At 40.3% G+C, this 21,927-nt stretch overlaps 1 protein-coding gene across 1 annotated transcript in view; it reads right to left on the bottom strand.

Moving 5' to 3' along the window:
• CNGB3 (cyclic nucleotide gated channel subunit beta 3) overlaps nucleotides 1–21,927 on the bottom strand; it is a 181,905-nt gene that overhangs the window by 77,465 nt on the left and 82,513 nt on the right. Inside the window, exons 4-10 of the mRNA XM_061122877.1 lie at nucleotides 19,437–19,582; nucleotides 18,244–18,372; nucleotides 17,205–17,413; nucleotides 11,039–11,089; nucleotides 5,599–5,685; nucleotides 1,782–1,846; nucleotides 925–1,047 (exon numbers count right to left, since the gene is read on the bottom strand). Of these exons, the coding sequence (XP_060978860.1) occupies nucleotides 925–1,047; nucleotides 1,782–1,846; nucleotides 5,599–5,685; nucleotides 11,039–11,089; nucleotides 17,205–17,413; nucleotides 18,244–18,372; nucleotides 19,437–19,582 (810 nt within the window). The remainder of the gene's footprint in view (nucleotides 1–924; nucleotides 1,048–1,781; nucleotides 1,847–5,598; nucleotides 5,686–11,038; nucleotides 11,090–17,204; nucleotides 17,414–18,243; nucleotides 18,373–19,436; nucleotides 19,583–21,927) is intronic.

The raw sequence follows: 21,927 nt of genomic DNA, 5'->3' as shown, positions 1-21,927 counted from the left end.
CATAAAACCCTTCGGTGGTAAACTAATTAGTCATTGCACATGCCCTCTAAATAATTAACATGGTTCATTACTAACATCAGCACTGGAGTTATTAAAAGTTACCTTACCACTCGGTTATCTACAGCGGAGGCTTTCCAACTTCTCTGGTCTTGATCCAGAGTAATAAATGAATTTTACAGGTCAACTCAGGACACACACACACACACACACACACACGTGCGTGCACACATACACACACACACACATGCACACACACACACACTTGCACACATGTGTGTGCACACAGGTGCACACGTACAAGTGTGTACACACGTGCACACACGTACACACACATGCACACACATGTGTGCTTGCACACACACACACGTGCACACCCCTACACACACACCCCTACTAAGAATGACAGACTGATATTTTCTATTCTGTCATCCTCTATACTACCCTCTTTCACTCAAAAACATACTGACTTACTAAAGAGTTTTTACTGTCCATTAATGGATTGTGATTTACAGTTTCAAAAACACTGGCTTATGAAAACTTCCACTGGAACAGAAAGTTAAGAAGAGTCAGTAAGAGTTTCCTTCAAAATGAAAACTTGCCCTGCACGCAGACGCAGAGGACAGACCTGTGAACACAGGAGGGAAGGAGAGGTTGGGGCGCACTGAGAGAGCGGTACTGAAATACAGACGTTACTGTGTGTACAGTAGGTGTTACTAGCTCCTGGGAGGTGGCTGCGTAACAAGGGCGCTCAGCCTGGTGCTCTGCGATGACCTGGGGCTGGGATGAGGCTGGATGGGGGTAGGTTCAAGAGGGAGCGGTTAGACGTATACTTATGGCTGATTCAACCAGCAGAACCAACTCAATGTTGTAAAGCAATCATCCTCCGATCAAAAGTAAAAAAAAAAAAAAAAAATTAAAACTCACTTGTTTCCCTCACCATCGTACACCCATCTGGTACTTCCAATTCCTTCATAGGTTGAAGCCCAATAATACAAACAAGCATTAATGTGCAGCGTAAACAGCAAGTATCCAGTTGTTCGAATTACTCTGTCAACGAGAAGAAGTGCAAAGTGAGGCGCGTGCTGTTTCTGGAATACAGCCTGTTTTAACATTTTCTTTTTCTTAAAATCTCTGCTGAATCTCCTTGCTTTAAATTTGTGAACTGTTAGCTCTCATTAGTACAGTATAAAATGACGGTGCCATCACGTGTTTTCTGACTTCAGTGTCTTGACTGGGGCTGACAGAGTGGGGGAAAAAAGCTCTTCTCTTCTCACAGATGGCATGAGTCAGTTCCCTGAAAGACATGTCTCCAGGGTCACCTCTCCAGTCTGAGCTCATAACATACACCATGCGGATTTCACTGCATATCTCCAAAAAGCTTGTGGGACTTCATGCTACAATTGACTGACTAGAGGTCTCTGGGCAAGTTAAGTTCAGAATAGCAAATGAATGAAAATTCAGATTGGAATGAATTGTCATGAGAGAGATGCAAAGTCAACTTGTAAAAGAACACATTTCTCTGTCCTTGTTCCGATGGAAGCAGGTAAAATGTCCTCTTTTTGGTCAGGTATTCTTCTAAATCTAATATAATTTTCATACTTTCATCTCACTCTGAAATGTTCAGATCTGTTTTAGAATGCAACCCAATATTCTACATAGCCCCAAATCTGAGATTATTCATTACTCTCTTGGAGGGAGGCCATATTCTTCCCCAATTCTGTCTAAAATGTCAAAGCATTGCACTCTCTTCCAGCCCCAAAGTACACTGAGTTATACTTTACCTGTAGATGTATGCCTTGTTCATTATAGACTCTAGGTGATGGTTAAACTCAAAAAATGAAGTGTACTGTGTAGGGAACAAGTAAAGAATCCGGAAGTGTGTTAGTCTTAAATACATCTCATATTTAAATAAAACAATATAAAATAGACTTTATTTGCTACTGAAAATAAGTATATAAAATAGACTTTATTTGCTACTCAAAATAAGTATATAAAATAGACTTTATTTGCTACTCAAAATAAGTATATAAAATAGACTTTATTTGCTACTGAAAATACTTATATTCATGTCTTAAACAAAAACTAAGGTCTGTTTAATGGTATTTTCCTCTGGGCAGTGGATTTTAGCAAAGTGCCAGACTTAAAGAACTTCTTGCTTTTTTTTCATTTCTATTCTCTAGTTATGTCTTATTTGTAATGCTTTTAGAAAATCAAGCTTAACAACATTTCTTTCTTTTTTTCCTTTTAAAGCATATAGTGGAATTCTATTTTACAATAATTAAAAATCACACCTCCCCTCAAAACATAAGTAAAATAGGAGAATAATAATAAAATACAATGAAGTCACAAACAGGTGTTAAGTCCTGTTGCTCAACACTGGCATTACATATAAGCAAGTTGCTTTAAATGTGTATTTATTTCACCAAAATTTAAAGTCCAGTAAATATTAGAATTGGTTATCTATTCTTGACATTGTTCAAAGGTACAGTGAGTTTAGATGAATCTCAGCAGTTGCTATTTGCCTCAAGGTTTTCTTCTGCTTACACCCACTTCTATCTCAGCAGATACTCCCTACATTCAGCCCCTACTTTCTCTTTTTAATTTATAGGCTGGAAAATGCAAGAGCATGAAATCCAGAGTTGAACACCAGTCTCCTCTCTTCCATTTATTAGCTGTGTGACCTTGGAAAAGTCACTTAATATTTCTGTATTTTAGTTTCCTCATCTGTAAAATGAGGACACCAGAGAACATGACTCCAATAGAGGTTGCATGCTTACATGAGTTCATGCATTTAATCATATAATATTCTTAGACTCATAGGACCTTACAGATTGGAAGGGCTATGAGAGATTATTAAATTCAAAGAGTATTTGGCTCAAAATTTCATCCAATGCAGGTATGACTATAATAGAACATTTGGGAATTAGAAAGTAGGTGTAATAGCAATGACCACTAAACTAGGAATATGCACAAATGATTTGTTTTTCTAGAATTCCTGAGTAGGAAACATCCATTCAGCACTCAGATTAAGATAATTTCCATTTGTGGTAACTTGTTTATTGTGCTCTTGATAAAAGCTTGCACAAAGACACATTTTAAAATTTTGCTTAAGTGTTCACTGTAGAGAAAATTTATATTCTTAATTTGTTTTTTCATATATACTTTGAAGGTAGACAAATGATATTTTCCCTAGAGAACTGCACATTAAAACAACACACTTATGTGGAAATGACTGGACTGTGGGACTATGAAAAGAAGATTCAAGTTGACTTTCAGGACTTCCAGCATTTAAAAAATCTACTAAAGGTAGTGAGCATTTGGACACTATAAGGATACAAAGGTGGGAGTGTGACGAGCTAGCATTTTATAAGATTTTATTATCATACCAAGCTCCCCAATTCACAGGAACCCAAGACTCTCTGCAAGTTGGTCATCTGAGTAGTAGGATCCTGAAATGCCCATTCGACACTAGAAATTTTTTTTCCCATTTATTTTTATTAGTTGGAGCTAATTACTTTACAATATTGTAGTGGTTTTGCCATACACTGACATGAATCAGCCATGGATTTACATGTGTTCCCCATCCCGATCCCCCCTCCCACCTCCCTCTCCATCCCATCCCTCTGGGTCTTCCCCGTGCACCAGCCCTGAGCACGTGTCTCATGCATCCAACCTGGGCTGGTGATCTGTTTCACCCTTGATAGTATACTTGTTTCAATGTTGTTCTCTCAGAACATCCCACCCTCGCCTTCTCCCACAGAGTCCAAAAGTCTGTTCTGTACATCTGTGTCTCTTTTTCTGTTTTACATATAGGGTTATCGTTACCATTATTTTAAATTCCATATATATGCGTTAGTATACTGTATTGGTCTTTATCTTTCTGGCTTACTTCACTCTGTTCGACACTAGAAATTTGATGGCGGATGGCCAGCCCACCAAGCTGTGAGGAACTGTTAAATTCTACTCAATGTAGACCCACACCCCATGGTTAAAACAGAAGTTCCCAGAGCAGTCTTGAGTGTGTGAGAATATGGAGTTACGTCCCTTTTGATGTGGAAAAATCATTGACATGGAAAGAGAGCCTTTCAGCCTGAAGTTCACTTGCTCGTCTGATGATAGTAAAGAATTTGGAGTCCAAAAATATGCGATAGACTCCAGGTACTGCCACTCAGCAGCTGCGTGTCTGGACAGATTTTTTTACCCTGCTTATTCTCATTTTCATCTCCAGAAAGAGCTTGTTTGAAGGAATAAATGAGACAATGAATGAAAGTTTGACAAAGCATGAAGCACCGAGTATGGATTCGGCAAACAGCAGTTGCTGCTCTGTCAGGAGTCACTTGAGTCTCCAGGTTATGCCATCTTATCTTCCCAAAGTGTCAGAGATGACCGCCCAAAACTGATAAAATCTATGGTGTTCCTTTTAAGAAGGCTGTCTTTGGGAATGCAAGCTACTATTGCTATTATTAAAGATTTCTACAGAATTCCACATGCTGACTCTCCTCAGACTCATTTTAGGTACCTGACAGAGCTATGAGTTATAAAATATTTATATCTTAGAATCTTTATCCATAGGTAATTCTTTCATATAGTTCAAAACCAGTAGGAAATGTATACCTTCCAAGTCTCTTCTCCTATTCCTGCCCCTGTGCCTGCCTGCTAAGTCACTTCACTATTGTTCGAATCTTTGCAACCCCATGGACTGTAGCCCGCAAGAAGAGTGGAATGGGTTTATGTGCCCTTTCCAAGGGGATCTTCCTGACCCAGGGATTGAATTTGCGTCTCTTAAGTCTCCTGCATTGGCAGGTAGGTTCTTTACCGCTAGGAAAGGAAGCCCCATTCTTGCCCCTATGCATCCTGATTTCCCCTCCAGCCTCAGTTAACCATTTTTATTAGATTTTTTTATTTTGGTAGTCATCCACTGTTTACATAATACAGAAACATAGAATATATTCTCTTTCTGTTGCAAGACTTAACATTGTTCTAGAAACTGTTTTGTAACTAACTTTTTTCCCTTAACTTTGCTGTTTTATCTTGGAGGTCATTCTCTACCAGTTCACAGAAAACTCACTCTTTATTTTTGCATTACAAAGTCTTCTACTGTATAGATGTACTGTGATTTAACTATTTCCCTCTCGATGGCCATTTGAGCTCTAAGTATATAAATACTTTTGCTATGCAAAAGTGTTTGCATTTTTCTATAATTATAGAATATTAGATGAGTAAGATAGCTTAGCGGTCATCTCATCTGACACCCTCATTTTAAACCCAGTGTTCCAAACATTCAGTGACTCTGTAATAAAAAAGTGACAAGTGGAAAAGAATAGATTTATAAAATATTCATTCATAATTATAGCTGTATTTGGAAACACAAAAGCATTCCTATTTTAAAAATACTTGTTATGAGATAGACTCAGAACAACCAAGAGCAACTTCTATCAGTAGAAATAATGATTTTTTTCCTTCATTCAGTTTTTAAAATTCATAGCATTGATGAGGGCAGAAAAATGGAGGACAGTTTTGGAAACAATTGGGATATTTTAAATTACTTGAAGATTTCCATTATTATAAGAAGAAGACAATTAAATATAGTTATCTTACCTTTAGCATCCTATTTGTCCTAAATATTGGATTAAACCCAAAGAAGAGGTAGAAAACATCAAATGGCATTATTGATGCCATATCCAGCTGTTGGAAGAACATAGTCATAATTATGATGTAATTACATAAGTTTTTGGACATAAATCGACATATCAATGTATGTAAAAGTTAACTGTGAATTATTTGTTGTTTAATACAAAATTGCTTTCAGTTCGATATGCATGGTGTCACTGAAAGGTAAATCAACAGCATGAAAATAAGAACACTATTTCATATCTTATGTCCAATGAATTTCATTTCCAACTTCATGCATCTGATCTTGCCAAGCTCAGGCATTGCATTTTCTGGAATTTTGTTGAGCTGTATCATGTATTTCAGAGATGGCATGGTTGCTACTGTTAGAATATATTTTAATAGTATTTTGAATTTGGGGTTTTTGGACTGAAGCTCAAGCTCATTCTTGATTTAATTTGAAACAATTAGACATTCATTGTAGTGATAGATTTTTATGTTTTAACCAGTTCTCCGGTGTTCAGGCTGGTTATATTGTTGGCGGTTCATCCAGATGTTAAAGTTCTTTCTACCACTCTCTCCTTTGGATCATATTCTTAACAACAAACAGCAGTGAGCTTATCTGTCAGAGACTGTCCAGGCTAACAGAGATGAGAGGAAAGAAATCGGTCCAATTTACAATTAATTATCAGTTCTGACGGGAGAAGGTATTGAAAGTACAATTATAGCTAAAAACATATTTTAAACATGTGATGTATTTAAATTATTCTGGCTTTATATTACTTTGGTAATTGTGAAATGACAGCATCACACTTGCATACTTTCCTGATTTCAATGATAACAATAAAAAATCTTTAGTAAGATAATGGTTCATTTTCATTCATCTTTGCTATCTTGAAAAATAGGGTACATTAAAGAAACATTTCATTTATTTAAGATAATTAAGAGCAGTTAAGAATTTTCTGTAAGGCCATACATATGAAATGAAAAGTTGAAGCAATTAATTGTGTACTAGAATTTCAGAGCCTAGTGTTATTGAAAAGAAATGGAACTCTCAGTTTGAATCAACTGGATTGGTTACCATAAACAAATGATTTACTAGAAGTATTGGCTTAAAAATGCGTAATATCATCAAACCTTATTGATTTTATACTATGATACTGGACCTCATGACAAGTTGAGAGGTGTACAGAGAGTTACTATAATAATGTCTTATAAATGAGGAAGCAGGACCATGGAATTGCTGATTTGTCTAGGGCTATTTCAACACCCAGTTGCTGGAAGGCCCATTTGACTTTTCCATGCAGACAGTTAATAAGTTGTGTTTGATATTAATATATTTGCATGGGTTTATGTAGATAGAGATGATTTATTCTCACTGAATTGTAGAAAACTGAGTTAAGTAATGACCAACACTGTACTCTGTACAAGGAACTTTGCAAAGAACGTTGGAGTTAAGATATTGTTTCTGTCCACAAGAAATTAACAGTCTAATGATAGGATAAACAAGCACAAAAATAGGTATAATACAATGCCATAAGACATGTATTATATGTCCACCTGCAATGCAGGAGACCCTCGTTCGATTCCTGGGTCGGGAAGATCTGTTGGAGAAGGGATAGGCTACCCACTCCAGTATTCTTGGGCTTTCCTGGTGGCTCAGCTGGTAAAGAGTCCTCCTGCAATGCGGGAGGCCTGGGTTCTATCCCTGGGTTGGGAAGATCCCCTGGAGAAAGGAAAGGCTACCACTCCAGTATTCTGGCCTGGAGAATTCCATCGACTCTATAGTCCGTGGGGTTGCAAAGAGTCAGACACGACTGAGCGACTTTCACTTCACACATGACGTGTGGGATGTGCTAAGGAAATTCAAAAGAAATGACCTCAATTAAATGTGAAAGTTTACATTTAGAAACCCAAATTAAATATATGAGTTAATTTGCATTTATTCAAATTCAAGAAAGTGATTAAGAGTTTGAAATAAGCTTTGTAGCACTTACAAAGAATATTAGTTCTCTTTGTAAAGTTTATCAAAGTAGTTTAGATCTTTTATGACTATGTCTAAGTACGTGGGAAATTTTTACAAAGAAAATTAGTTGGAGATGAAAACAGATTGAAAGAAATTGCAATCACCATAGACTGCCAATAGGGACAATCTGGCACCTAAGCCTAGATCTGTGTATTTTACAAAATTTGAGGCCACTATAGTGTCCTTGAAATGGGAAGCTGGAGTTCAGTCATACAGATTGAGTAACCTTGGATTACCCTCAACTCTCTGCCTATTTCTCAGAGTTAGGATAAACAATAAAAGATAATAAAGTACATTGTAAATAATTACTTGAAGAGGCAGAGGAATCAGAGGTCATATTGCCAGCATTTGTTGGATCATGGAGAAAGCAAGGGAGTTTCAGAAAAACATCTACTTCTGCCTCACTGACTATGCTAAAGCTTTTGGCTATGTGGATCACAGCAAACTGGAAAATTCTTAAAGAGATTGGAGTACCAGACCACCTTACAGTCTGCTGAAAAACGTGTATACGGGTCAAGAAACAATGGTTAGAACTGGACTTGGAACAAATGACTAGTTCAAACCGGGAAAGGAGTACAACAAGGCTGTATATTGTCACCCTGCTTATTTAACTTACACGCAGTGTTTTTGTTTAGTTGCTAAGTCGTGACTGACTCTTTTGTGACCCCATGGACTATAGCCTGCTCCTCTGCCCACGGGATTTTCCAGGCAAGAATACTTGAGTGGGTTGTCATTTTCTTCTCCAGGGGATCTTCCTGACCCAGGGATTGAACCTGCATCTCCTGCATTACAGGTGGATTCTTTACTGCTGAGCCGCCAGGGAAGCCCACCATGCGAAATTCCAGGGTGGATGAATCACAAGTTAGAATCAAGTTTGCGGGAGAAATATCAACAACTTCAGATATGCAGATGATACTACTCTAATGGCAGAAAGTGTAGAGGAACAAAAGAGCATCTTGATGAGGATGAGAGAGTGAAAAAGCTGGCTTGAAACTGAACATTGAAAAAAACAAACTGTGGTATCTGACCCCATCACTTCATGGTGAGTAGAAAGGGAAAGAATGGAAGTAGTGACAGATTTTATTTTCTTGGGCTCCAAAATCACTGCAGTGACAGCAGCCATGAAATTAAAAGACACTTGCTTCTTGGAAAGAAAGCTATGATGAATCTAGACAATGTATCAAAAAGCAGAGACATCACTTTGCCAAAGAAAGTCCATATAGTCAGAGCTATGGTTTTCCCAGTAGTCATGTACTGATGTGAAAGTTGGACCATGAAGGCTGAGCGCCAAAGAATTGATACTTTTGAGCTGTGGTTTTGGAGAGGACTCTTGAGAGTCCCTTAGAATGCAAGGAGATCAAACAGTCCATCCTAAAGGAAAATCAACACTGAATTTTCTTTGAAATGACTGTTGCTTAAGCTGAAGCTCCAATATTTTGGCCACTTGATGCGAGGAGCCAACTCATTGGAAAAGACTCTGATGCTGGGAAAGATTGAAGGCAAAAGGAGAAGGTGGCAGCAGATAATGAGATGGTGAGATAGCATCACTGGCTCAATGAACATGAATGTGAGCAAGTTCCTGGAGACAGTGAATAAGCCTGGTGTGCCACAGTCCGCGGGGCTGCAGAGTTGGACATAACTTAGTGACTGAACGGCAACAACAACAGAAAATTATTGGTGAAAAAACTACATATGGGTGAAAAGATAATAGTATATAATTATTTGAAAAAAGGAAGGTGCCATGTTATCTATATAATTGCTTCCTTTTTTATTTGCTATATGCCATTTGAATAATTTCCAGAGATCTTATTTAAAAAATTTTTATTTTGTGGTGGAGTATAGTTGATTAACAATGTTGTGTGAATTTCAGGTGTTCAGCAAAATGATTCAATTATACATATACATGTATGTTGTTGTTTAGTCACTAGGTCATGTCTGACTCTTTTGTGACCCCATGGATTGTAACCTGTCATCTTCCTCTGTCCATGAGATTTTCCAGATGAGAATACTGGAGCGGGTTGCCATTTCCTTCTCCGTGGGATTTTCTGACCCAGTGATCAAACCCATGTCTCCTGCATTGGCTGGCAGATTCTTTACTGCTGAGTCACCAGGGAAACCCTGATGTATATGGACGTATACATGCAGATTGTATATTGACAAGCAAAGACGTTACTCTGCTGACAAAGGTTCGTATGGTCGAGACTATGGTCTTCCCAGTGGTCACGTACAGTTGTGAGAGCTGGACTGTAAAGAATGCAGAGCACCAAAGAATTGATGCCTTTGAACTGTGGTGCTGGAGAAGACATCTGAGAATCCCTTGGACTGCAAGGAGATCAAACCAGTCAATCTTAAGGGAAATTAACCCTGAATATTCATTGGAAGGACTGATGCTGAAGCTGAAGCTCCAGTTTTCTGGTCCCCTGATGCAAACAGCAGACTCACTGGAAAAGTCCCTGATGCTGGGAAAGATTGAGGGCAGAAGGAGAAGAGGGCATCAGAGGATGAGACGCTGGATGGCATGACTGATGCAATGGACATGAACTTGGGAAAACTTCGAGAGATGCAGCCTGGCATGCTGCAATCCATGGGATCACAAAGAGCTGGACATGACTGGGCAACTGAACCACAGCAGCAATGTATATGTATGTGTATGTATGTGTATGTATGTGTATATATGTGTATATATGTGTATGTATGTGTGTGTATGTATGTATATGTATACGTGTTAGTTGCTTAGTCGTGTCTGACTCTTTGGCACCCCATGGACTGTAGCCTCTGTTTATGGAATTTTCCAGGCAAGAATACTGGAGTGGTTGCCATTTCCTTCCTTCCTTCAGGGGATCTTCCTGACCCAGGGATCGAACCCAAGTCTCCTGCATTGCAGGCAGATTCTTCACCGTCTGAGCCGCCAGGGAAGCCTATGTATATGTATACTCTTTTTCAAATTCTTTTTCCCATTTAAGTTATTGCAGAATATTAAGCAGAGTTCCCTGTGTTATTTCATACTGTATTTTATGTTATATGAACAAGAATGAAATAGGAGTAGAAACAATTTTGTTGACTTCTACATCATCTTGCTACATGAATTGGAGGCTAAAATTCTCTGTGGACAAGACGAAATACACTCCATATTCCTTTATTGATATTTAATAGAATTTAAATATGGCCACTCTGTTTTGTTTTGCTTAATAAAGACCTATATTTTGAATTATATACTTGCACATACATGGAAGTATATTGTGTAATTATTGAGAAGAAGAAACTCAGCCTAATACAACTTCATCTGTATAAACTTTGTTAAACAGGCTGCAGTTTTGAAAGGAAGAAGTTTTTTTTGGTAGAAATTTGTGGATGGACTTAAACTCAAAACAATATTGGATTTTGGAGTTGTAAGTTACCTACCTGAAATTTTTTAGAATTCCTGTAGTGTCTCTTTAGTTCATTTGAATCCACCTGAAATATATTATAATTATAATTCATATTAATTTTATCCAATTTCATCAAATACATTCTGACTTAAAAATATTTATAGCTATTTCTTTCCATTAGGTCCTTCCAATTTCAGTCTATAAATATGCTTCCTCTTCACATATCTTAAACCAATAAACCTTCCTTGGCTTTATTTTCTTTTTGTATTGTTTCTAATTATTTGTCATGCTCAAGCTTCTTAGAGAGTTGCCTATCTTGTTTTTTTCTACACCCTTCCCTCATATTTATTCCTCAACACATGGTATTTGATGGTGATTTGACTTTTGCTTACTTCTTCAATTCCACCAAGGCTACAGTTTTGAAAGCCACCAATGATCTCCTAATGAGCACACCCAGGCAGTCCTTTATAATATTATCATTCTTTTATGGTGGGGCTTCCCTGATAGATCAGTTGGTAAAGAACCTGTCTGCAATGCAGGAGACCCAGGTTCGATTCCTGGGTTGGGAAGATCCCCTGGAGAAGGGGAAGGCTACCCACTCCAGTATTCTGGCCTGGAGAATTCTACAGACACAGTCCGTGGTGTTGCTAAGAGTCAGACACGACTGAGCCACTTTCACTTTCACTTTTCTTTTATGGCACTCACTGTGTTTTGAAATCACACATACCTTTCTTTCCCATTTATTTAAAATCGGTCTACCCTGTGAATGATAATCTATTTCTGGACAGGGTTGATTTTGTTTAGCAACTGTGTATAACTAGTGACTATAAATATTAAAAGCTCAATAAATATTTGAGTGGATGAACAGGTAAAGGAACAAAGAGATGAATAAAACTTTTGAAGCAGTTGACTTTTTGGGGACAATTTTATCTATGAAACTTTCTTTTTCCCAAGAATCCATAATGCCATTCTTTTTTTTTTTTTTTGTAATGCCATTCTTAATTTACTTTACTTCTTCAGTTTCAACTTTTCAGTGTCCTGCTTGCATTCTTTGACTAACCATTTAAAAATCAATATTTCCCAGGATTCAACCTTCTTCTCTTTTCTCTTCATATTTACTGTCTTTCCTGGGGCATTTCATCCACTTGCAGAGTTTCAAAGTTCACTAGGTATGTTGATGCTACCAAACCTCTACCTCCACTTAATATCACTTTCTGGAGCCGTTAGCCTGTCCAACAACTGCCTCCTCACTTATCAGTTTTTCAACAAACATGAATGCAGCATCATCTCCTTTTTCCCTGAAGCCTAACCATGCTCCTTCTTCTGCTGAGTATCCTACGCACGTTTTCCTCTCCGCTAGTCAGTGAGCCCACACCATACACTCTCGCTCAGCCCTCAACCAACCAGCAACCAAGTTCTACTGGGTCTCCTTCCTAAAATTTTCTCATGCCCAGGGATCACACCCACATCTCTTAGGTCTCCTGCAATGGCAGGTGGGTTCTTCACCACTCATGCCACCTGGGAAGCCCTGTTCTCACGCCTCTTTTCTCCTCTGGCTCTGGTTTCCTTGCCTTGAGTCATGCTCTCTTTGATCAATTCTACAATGGCAGTGAGATGATCTCTTTGGATCACTAACAATTCTATTTATTCATGACTTCACATGACCTAAAGAAAAAACAGTCTGCTCCCTTTCATGTACACAAAGCTCTGCTTTCTCTGTCCACTCACCTCCTGCGGCATGTCATACTTACTCTGTTCAGCAGCGCGTCACAAAGTTTCTTACCTTGATGCCTTGACTCATGCTGTTCCCAGAGCTTGGGACATATTTTTTCCTCTTTTAGGGGAACAGTGATGTACAGATAATTTCAATTTATTCATCAAAATTTGGACCAAGTGGTCCCTCCATTGGATGGTTTTCTCTGTATCAAATAGCACCCAGGGCTCACCTCTGTCATGACTCACATCACAAAATGCCACCATTTTTCTTTTTTCTATTTATCCTTCATCCTCTGAGCTACTTAAAAAGATAGGGACCATATTTTGTCCTCTATTTCTCAGTTCCTAACACAATGTCTAACACATAATGGGTGCTCAATAAATGTGTGGTAAGAGGTAGAGGAATAGAAAGACATTCATTAATGTTCAGACCTAAAGGAATTGATGCTAATATTGGACTGATGGGGTTCCCAGGTGGTCTTAGTGTTAAAGAACCTGCCTGTCACTGCAAGAGACACAAGACACCCAAGAGACGTGGGTTCAATCCCTGGGTTGAGAAGATCCCCTGGAGAAGGACATGGCAACCCACTCCAGTATTCTTGCCTGGGAAATCCCACGGACAGAGAAGCCTGGAGGGCTACAGTCCATGAGTTGCAAAGAGTCGGACACAACTGAGTGACTACTATTGCTATTACTACTATCGAGTTTATATTTTTCGATTTTAGCTATAGGTAGGAAGAAACTGTGTACTATTAATTATTCAACCAAAATATTATAACTTGGACACATCAAAGCAGCATCCTCTAACATCCAGGTTGTCCACGTTCAGAAGTTTTAAGCTGCTATTGAGCAGTGCTGAAAATTGGTTAGCTAACTTCCCAATTCCTGTCCCACCACCTCATTTTTTAAAGTGATAATTTCTATTCACGTGCACCTATCAAATTTTACAGAAGTGTGCTAGAAAATATATGACAAACTTATTTAACAATTGTTTTCTCTGAAACAAAATGGCATCCTGAGCCACAGGTAGACATAGATATGTATATATAAGTTTATGCTGAATCATGTACCAAGCTTGAGTAAGATGAGTCAGTTGCTTCAAAGCTTACATGGAACAAGCAGCCATTTCAAGTGCTAAGAAGTTAAGTTGAAGTGTGACCATATCCTTCAACTCTGGAAGACTTTTCTTAGCATATTCATACCTTTGCTTTCAGGGTTGTCTCTGATCCTGTGATGCAATAAATGGAAGTGTGCTAAAACTTGCTAGATTATATGAAAATGCTGTCTGGGGTTTCTGAAACCTCTCTTCTGGGCACACTAAATATATCTGGCATCGTTAGCCCTCTGAAGATCAGTATGCTAACTGAGGACAATCAAGCACTTATTTTTAAAATGTGAAAAGTGAAAGTGTTAGTCACTTAGTTGAGTCCAACTCTCTGCGACCCCATGGACTGTAACCCACCCGGCTCCTCTGTCCATGGGGTTCTCCAGGCAAGAATACTGGAGTGGGTAGCCATTCCCTTTATTGTTCACCTCTTCTTTTAAAAAATTCATAGACACTCCATAATTTCACACAGAACAGATATAAATGTTTCAAAAATAATACTATCATATAAAATAATTCTTTTTATGAATTTTTTGAGTCATGTCTGACTCTTTGTGACCCCATAATCTGTAGCCTGCCAGGCTCCTCTGTCCATGGATTCTTCAGGCAGGAACACGGGAGTGGGTTGCCATGCCCTCCTCCAGGGGATCTTACTGATCCAGGAATCAAACCCAGTTCTCCTGTGTTGTAGATGGATTCTTCACCATCTAAGCTATCAGGGAAGCCCATAAAATAACTACAATGTAGATTAAACAGTTATTTAAGGGAAAAAAAACATCCTTGAGCCAAGACTCCATTCACTCACTCTTTCAAATATATCTTGAATATACCCTCTGATATCCTAAGGTAAATGAATTGAATACTGTCCCTACTCTCAGGAAACTTATCAGGTAAGAAAGGAGACCACATATACAAATAGGAGATGAAAGGAAGTTAATGTGTAAACATCCATTCATTTGATTCAGTCAGCACTTTACTGCAATCTTCTAGAAGCCAGACCCTGGGCTAGGTGTTCATGTTGTCTTATTTAATCTTCACAATAAGTTTATGAGGTGGATGTAATAGTTCTATTTTATGGATGACAAAGATAGTACACAATGAAGGGATGAATTTATTTTCTTCAAGTATTACTGTAAGTTAATTTCAGAGGTGAAACTTGATCCTAGTCTATTACTATTTATTTCTACTAAGTCATAGTGAGCTTGATGGTTATATACCAATTAAATAACAGAAATATGAGTAAAATCTGCAGAGCGAAGAGAAGAGAGTGGTTACTTTTCTTCAGATCAGTTTATAAATAGCAACTACCTCACCAAAGGCAGTTGACAAAGGGCAGGCCTGATAGACGTGGTCACTAGGAGGGCTTCCTTGGTGACTCAGAAGTAAAGAATCCGTCTGCAACGCAGGAGACCCGGGTTCGATCCCTGGGTTGGGAAGATGCCCTGGAGAAGGGAATGGCTATTCTTGCCTGGAGAGTTCCACGGACAGAGGAACCTGGTGGGCTATGGTCCCACCAGTGTCGCAAAGAGTCAGGCATAACTGAGCGGCTAACCTTTCACCTCTTTCACAGAAGGTGGTGAGGGTTTCCATGGATCCCCGTGATTGGCAGGCTGAGCAAAGTATTGTGAGTGCAAATCTCAAATCTAAATAACCTCCACGGTCATTCCCAGCTCTACTCCTGCTGTCTATAAAGGACATTTTAAATGAGGTTTTTTTTTTGGTCCTTGAATCAAAATTCTGCTCTCTATGCAGCACCATTTTCAGAAGAAGGATATTGCACATAAATACTGTGGAAAACTTGTAAACACTCACCATTCCCTCTGTTGTGGCCTCCAGAACTCAATCTGATCTCTATTTTCCCTGAAGCCTTTGGGGAGTTAATATTTCTGTACTCTGCCCTGGAGTATCTGGTAACTGTAGGTATTTAATAAATGTTTGTTGAATGAATAATTTGGTGGTGTAAAACAAAGGTCACATAGCTCAACTGCAGTGAGACTTTCAGGTTGGGTACTCAACTTGGATTGTCCTCTTAGCAACATGTAATCACGTTTCAAAGTCTAAAGCTACCTACTCTGAATTAAAGAAACCATTAAATTTCATTTGAACAAACAAAGCGATTAGTTCCTGCTCTATATTAGTGTCTTGTGATAATGAGTTTTAAATGGAGCCCATTGAGTGTATTTTTATTGGTTATTTTTCTTGGTTTTAACACTCCATTATGTGCAAAGATGTCTTCGAAAATTGAAAATAAAGTTTCCCTTTGCTGATTTTGTCATTTTCCATTTGTCATACATTGATTTTTCTTCCCCTCTTGCACATCTAATGGAGGTGGAAATTAGTGCTCACTTTCTCGGGGGGTGGGGGTGGGGGGGCGTGTTTCCTTCTGATTTGTGTGTGGTCATCATCGTTCATCAACCTGCCAGTGCGCTCAGAGGAGTGCCGAGTTAACCGACGCGCTGAAGTCCGCACAAGGCATGTTTTGAATAGATTTTTGCTATAACTTTAGCTCTGACCTTTAGAATTTCTTCCTAGGAAAGATTTCAATTGCAGAAGGCATTCTCCATCAAATGGTATTTTTAAAGAAAAAAAAAAAAGCAAAACTACTCCTTTCAGCTTTTTGATAACTTAAAGTCATCTAAGGATTCAAAAGAAAATATTCAGGAGGTTAAGGAACCTACCACTTTTTTCTTCAAAACCGTGTACAAGCCCAAGGTGCCGCGCACCTGGTTGCTCCGCTCAGCCCAGGGTGACCCCGGAGGGTCTGTTTTCTGCAGCCCTCGCCAGGACTGTGGCGAAGATACCCCAGGGCACGTGGGTTGGAAAAGCAGCATCCTTTTAGTGAATTGGGAGGGGCCTGGGGGGCAGGGGAGTATAGGAGATGTGGGCGTGTACTTGTGAAAACTTGTTCTTCTCTTTCTGTCTTAGATTGATTGGCTTGACTGTGAAATTCACGCAACAATGAGAATAAATCCAGGAGAAGACGAGGGTGAGAATGCTCTTTCCGAGGTGGATGGACCAGGGCGCTTGATGCCGAGGAATGAGGTGTGATGGATCTGGAAAGTGAGGTGCGGAAAGGAGACAGGCGGCAGACACAGTTGTAGGCACCCTCCGGGCGTCAGTTCACCCAGTCTCCCCGTGGACAATATGAAGGTACTACTGTAGTTATTTTTAAAATGAGGAACCTAGAGCCCGACACAGGGGAGGGCGCAGCGGGCTGTTTTGTTACCGCTGTTGCTATTCTGATGGTTCTAGTGGTTCAAGACCCAGGCGTGCAGTCCCTCAGACGTTAAATTAACAACAAGCAAACGTTAACTGGTTTTTTTAGTTCAGTGTTTGATATTCCTTTGTCAGTTTCTGCTTCTCCCGAGCCCCTACTTACTATTATGTCTCCTCCTCTCATAAACTGGAGCCTGGGCTGGATTAACAGCAGATCGAAAAGGTAGATGGTATCGCACACGATGTCGGTAATGAGCCAGTAGCCCGCGTTGTGTGCTGTCTGGTACGGGAAGACCACTCGCAGGGGTATAAACCAGCAGTTCCAGTTAAAGGCGATGGTGACAAGCGAGAGCCACAGGAGATAGCCTCGATCTGGAAGAAAAGTGACAGGAGCGATCCACATGGCATTAAAACCATTCTGTGCCTAGTTCGGTGAAGTTGGGGCACTCCCCGCTGGAGGGAAGCAATTTCTGTAAGATGCTCTATTTACAACAATCACGAGGTTCTGCCCCTAGAGCCGAGGCCCCCGGCTTTAGGAGGGATGTTAGATGATCTTAGCAGCGTTCCTAACTTTGGAGGGCATCCTTCCTGTTTCCTAGAGAAGTGGCCACTGCGTCGCTCTGCCGGAGTAACCGCACGATTAGCATCAGGGCAGGGGAACCGGAGGACAAGTCGCAGGCCTCGCTGTGTCTGCAACTGCAGCCGGCGGCCTTCAGCGGGTCCGCAGTGGAGCTGCAGGGTCACCCAGGGCTTGTGAACCAAGGGCCGCATCTTGCTCACCGGGGGTGACTGAGGTGGAGAACGGGGTGAGTCAGCGGCTAGGGCGGTCCACGACTGCGCCCAGGGCTTTCCTCGGCCCGGGGAGGCTGGGGTCAAGGAAGATGACATACTTCATAAGGATTTTTTTTTTTTTTTTAATGGGAAGAGTGTTCAATAAACATATTGCTGAATGCTTCTTTTCAAAGATAATTAGGGACTGGCCAGGCTTTGGAGTGTTTAAAAACAGACAGGAATATTTTTATATCCTATTTTCACCAGAAAGGGGCAAATGATCCATTGCAGACAATACAGTTTAAATACTGGTTTCTAGACAGGCTCAGAATAGTGGCTAGAGAACATGGAAGCCATCTGTGACCTTGGGTTTCAGGGGTTCTTGGGAATAGCCAGCCCTCCCACTGAGACAGTCCACTCCTTGACAGTACCTGTGTAGGAATCTATGCTTTTTGGAAGTCTGAGCTGCTTTAGGTGCTGGGTCAGGGGCACCTTCTGGGAATGCTCTTCTTTAAGCTTAGCACTGCTTTCTTGTGTTGATGATACAACTGTGGGCTTTGCTTTATAGGAGAAAAAAAGATGAAAAGATTTTTTAAGAGGTTAAGTTAGCATAGGGAGGAAAAAGTTTAGATTGTTTGGCATGAAAACATTTTGTAATCTTCCTTCATGCCGGCACATGAGGCGTTTTATGACATTTACAATATTGTCGTTTGTGAAAATACCTAAGTAACGAAAACACTGAAATTTAGAAAGAAATAGCTGAAGTGACTTAGCAGCAGCAGCAGCAGCAGCAGCAGCAGGTTTAAAGTTTTACTTAAATGTCCTCAAGGTGTTGCAAATAGGATATTTTAAATACAAGCCTCATTCCCACGTATTTTGGAGCATAAGTAGTTAGTGCTTTGAATTCACATTGAACAGAAACTTTACAAATATACACCATTCCACAGGTTTTAGCTTAGTGCTTCTTTAGCTTTATTCATGTCTTTACAGTTATGGGTAAGTAAAGCTCAAAACATTCTTTTCAGCATATCTTTATAAAGCTATAATGACTATATTTTAGCCTCTTCTCTTTAAAAAGAAACTATTATATCCCTGCCAGGGCATTGTCTCCCAGCTGGCTTGCTTAAAGTGCTGGAGTACTAGGAAATGGCAACCCTCTCCAGTGTTCTTGCCTGGAAATCCCATGGACAGAGGAGCCTGGTGCGCTAGCAGCCAGAGGATCACAAAGGGTCGGGCACGACTGAGTGAATCAGCACAGCACAACACATCAGCAGCTTGCCCCGGCAGCAACCTCAGCCGAGAAGGACAGGAGCTCCTGGGCTCATCTCCCAGCTCCCTCTTCCATCAGGGTGATTCTTATGTGTCGTCCACACAGCTTTTCAGCTGAATCAAGCCCCAGCGGCCCTCCACAGTAACCCTGCCGTTAGCACACTTTATTGTCTTAACTCCCTTCTCTTCTCCTGCTGTCTTACCTCCAGCACCACCCTCAATGTAAAATATTCCTAGCTAAGTCATTGTCTTGGGGAAACTGCTTTTGGGGAAGCCCAAGCGAAACCATTTGCAAAATATTGATACATACCCACTCATAACCTTCGTCCCAGAACTTTGAGGTAACTGCACTCACCAGTTTGGGGACTGCTTTCAGGTGAGGACATATCACCTTCCACTAGTTTTCTTTTGTAGAAATCTGTTCTTTGACGCAGTCTTCTTACCAGGTTGTGTAGCTGGGCATCCGTGTAGTCATTAATAACAGGGGCCACAGGTGGTTTGCTTTTTGGATGAAATGGAAAAAAAAAAAAAAAAGGTGACAGAGTCAGATCCATAAGGAGATACAGACAGGGAGGAATTAAGGTTCTTCCTCTTTCCTATACACCCAAGATACTGTATTAACTGCTCCTTTCTACAGCTGAATAGAACAACTCAAGAATAAAATTTGCTGGATATAGTGCCTGTGCAATACAGATTTCCCACTGAAAAACTAGAATCCAAAAAAAGAAAATGAGTATTCTGTGATACAGTCCATGGGGTCAAAAAGAGTCAGACACGACTGAGCGACTGAACTGAACTGATTCTGTGATTCTGTCATTAGATTGTATCATGAGGAGAAAAAAATGTATAGCTGACATGGTAGGCAGAGTTCTGAGATGTCTCCTTGGTTTGCATGTCCTGTATAATCCCAGGGACAGTGAATACGGTGGCGTTTACAGTAACTACGGTGCATTATGTGGCTCAGTTGACTTTAAGATAAGGAAATTACATAGATGTGTCTGATGTAATCAAATGAGTCTTTAAAAGCAGACAATTTCTCCAACTGGTGACAGAGCAGAAAGTCAGAGATTTGAAGCACAAGGGGAGTTTCATTTGAGGGAAATTCTCCATTTTTGGCTTTGAAGGAGAAAAGAGTCCCCTCATAAGGACTGCATGAAGCCTCTAGGAGCTGAGAGTGATCCCTGGCTAGTAGACAGCAAGGAAGCAAGGACTTCAGTCCTACAACTGTAAGAAACTGCATTCTGCCAATAATTGAATAAGCTTAGAAGTGGATTATTCTTTGGTGCCTCCAGATAAGAGCCCAGCCAGGCCTGGCTGGTACATTAAATTCAACTGTGTGACACCTAAAGCAGAGAACCTAGCCAAGCCCACCCAAACTTCTGAGCTATGGAAATGTGAGCTAGTACCTGGTTGCGGTTTTAAGTCTCTAGAATTGCCATAATGTGTGACGCTATAGTAGAAAACTACTATATCTAGCATGCTTTAATAAACTTCCCTTCTAAGAAAACATACAAAATAAAGCATATAGTAAGTCCCCTGCATAAAGACGAGTGCCAAGAGTGGGTTCGTAAGTCCAATTTGTTCAGTTAGCCTTGGTACAACTAACACAATTGGTTATGTAGTACTGTATTGTAATAGGTTTGTAATACTTTTCACATAAATAATATGTAAAATACAAACACAAAATAAAGAAAACATTTTTAATCTTACAGTGTAGTACCTTGAAGGGTACAGTGGTACAGTGCAACATCTGGCATCCAGGGGCTGGCATCGAGTGAGCAGGCCAGAAGAGATGCTGACTGGAGGAGGGGTGGGGTGGGGGACAGTCAGCAGTGGGAGGCAGGGCGAGCGGCAGTGTCCCTCACATACCACACTGGTGGCAGAGCTTCTGACCCTTGCTGGATTCAATTCTGCCTTCCCTGGGAGAAATGCCAATAACCTCAGATATGCAGATGACACCTCCCTTATGGCGGGAAGCAAAGAAGAACTAAAGAGCCTCTTGATGAAAGTGAAAGAGGAGAGTGAAAAAGTTGGCTTAAAGCTCAACATTCAGAAAACTAAGATTGTGGCATCCGGTCCCATCGCTTCATGGCAAATAGATGGGGAAACAGTGGAAACAGTGACAGACTGTTTCCTTTTGTTCTTGTTTCTTTTTGGTCTTCCTCTGAGCCTCCAATGCCCTCAGGCCTTCATTAGTAAGTCTCTTGTGTTTGCACAGCAGGGAGTCCAGTGAAGTCGTCCTCTTGCAGACCTAGCTCCAGCTTTTCAGTGAAGGTCATTAAGTTGCTGAAGACCTCTTTGGACTCCGTATGCACTCTTAAATCCACGAAAATTGTGAACAAACTGCAGACAAAGGTTCTCCCAAATACCATTCTTGGTGACAGCTGTAACCTCGTGCCAAGCATAACCAGTGCTTTCATGGTCTTGTAGATGAGAATCCTGGAGTGGGTTGCCATGCCCTCCTCCAGGGAATCTTCCCAGCCTAGGGATCAAACCCAGGTCTCCTGCATTGCATGTGCATTCTTTACTGTCTGAGCCACCAGACAGGTGTTACAGTCCTCCCAATGTGGTCACAGGGTTGTTCCTGGTTCATTCCTTGTCTTCACTGCCTGACAAAGTGTAATGTAAATAATGTTTCTTGAAAGTCACTATAGTTCCCTGGTGCATAGGTTGGATGAATGACCTATGTAGTACTTTGATCCTAGGATGAAAGTTGTCCATGAATTGGGGGTGGGGTGGGGGTGGTGGTGACCCAAGCATTGTCAAGCAGCAAAAGAATGTTGAATGGGATGTCCTTCTCCAAGCAATATTTCTCTACCTCCAGGATAAAGTGGTGAAAAAACCAG

Source organism: Dama dama, chromosome 21, assembly GCF_033118175.1.
Source record: "Dama dama isolate Ldn47 chromosome 21, ASM3311817v1, whole genome shotgun sequence".
Lineage (NCBI taxonomy): Eukaryota > Metazoa > Chordata > Mammalia > Artiodactyla > Cervidae > Dama > Dama dama.
The sequence above is the reverse complement of the archived record's forward strand: the minus strand, read 5'-3'. Positions and strand labels throughout refer to the sequence as shown.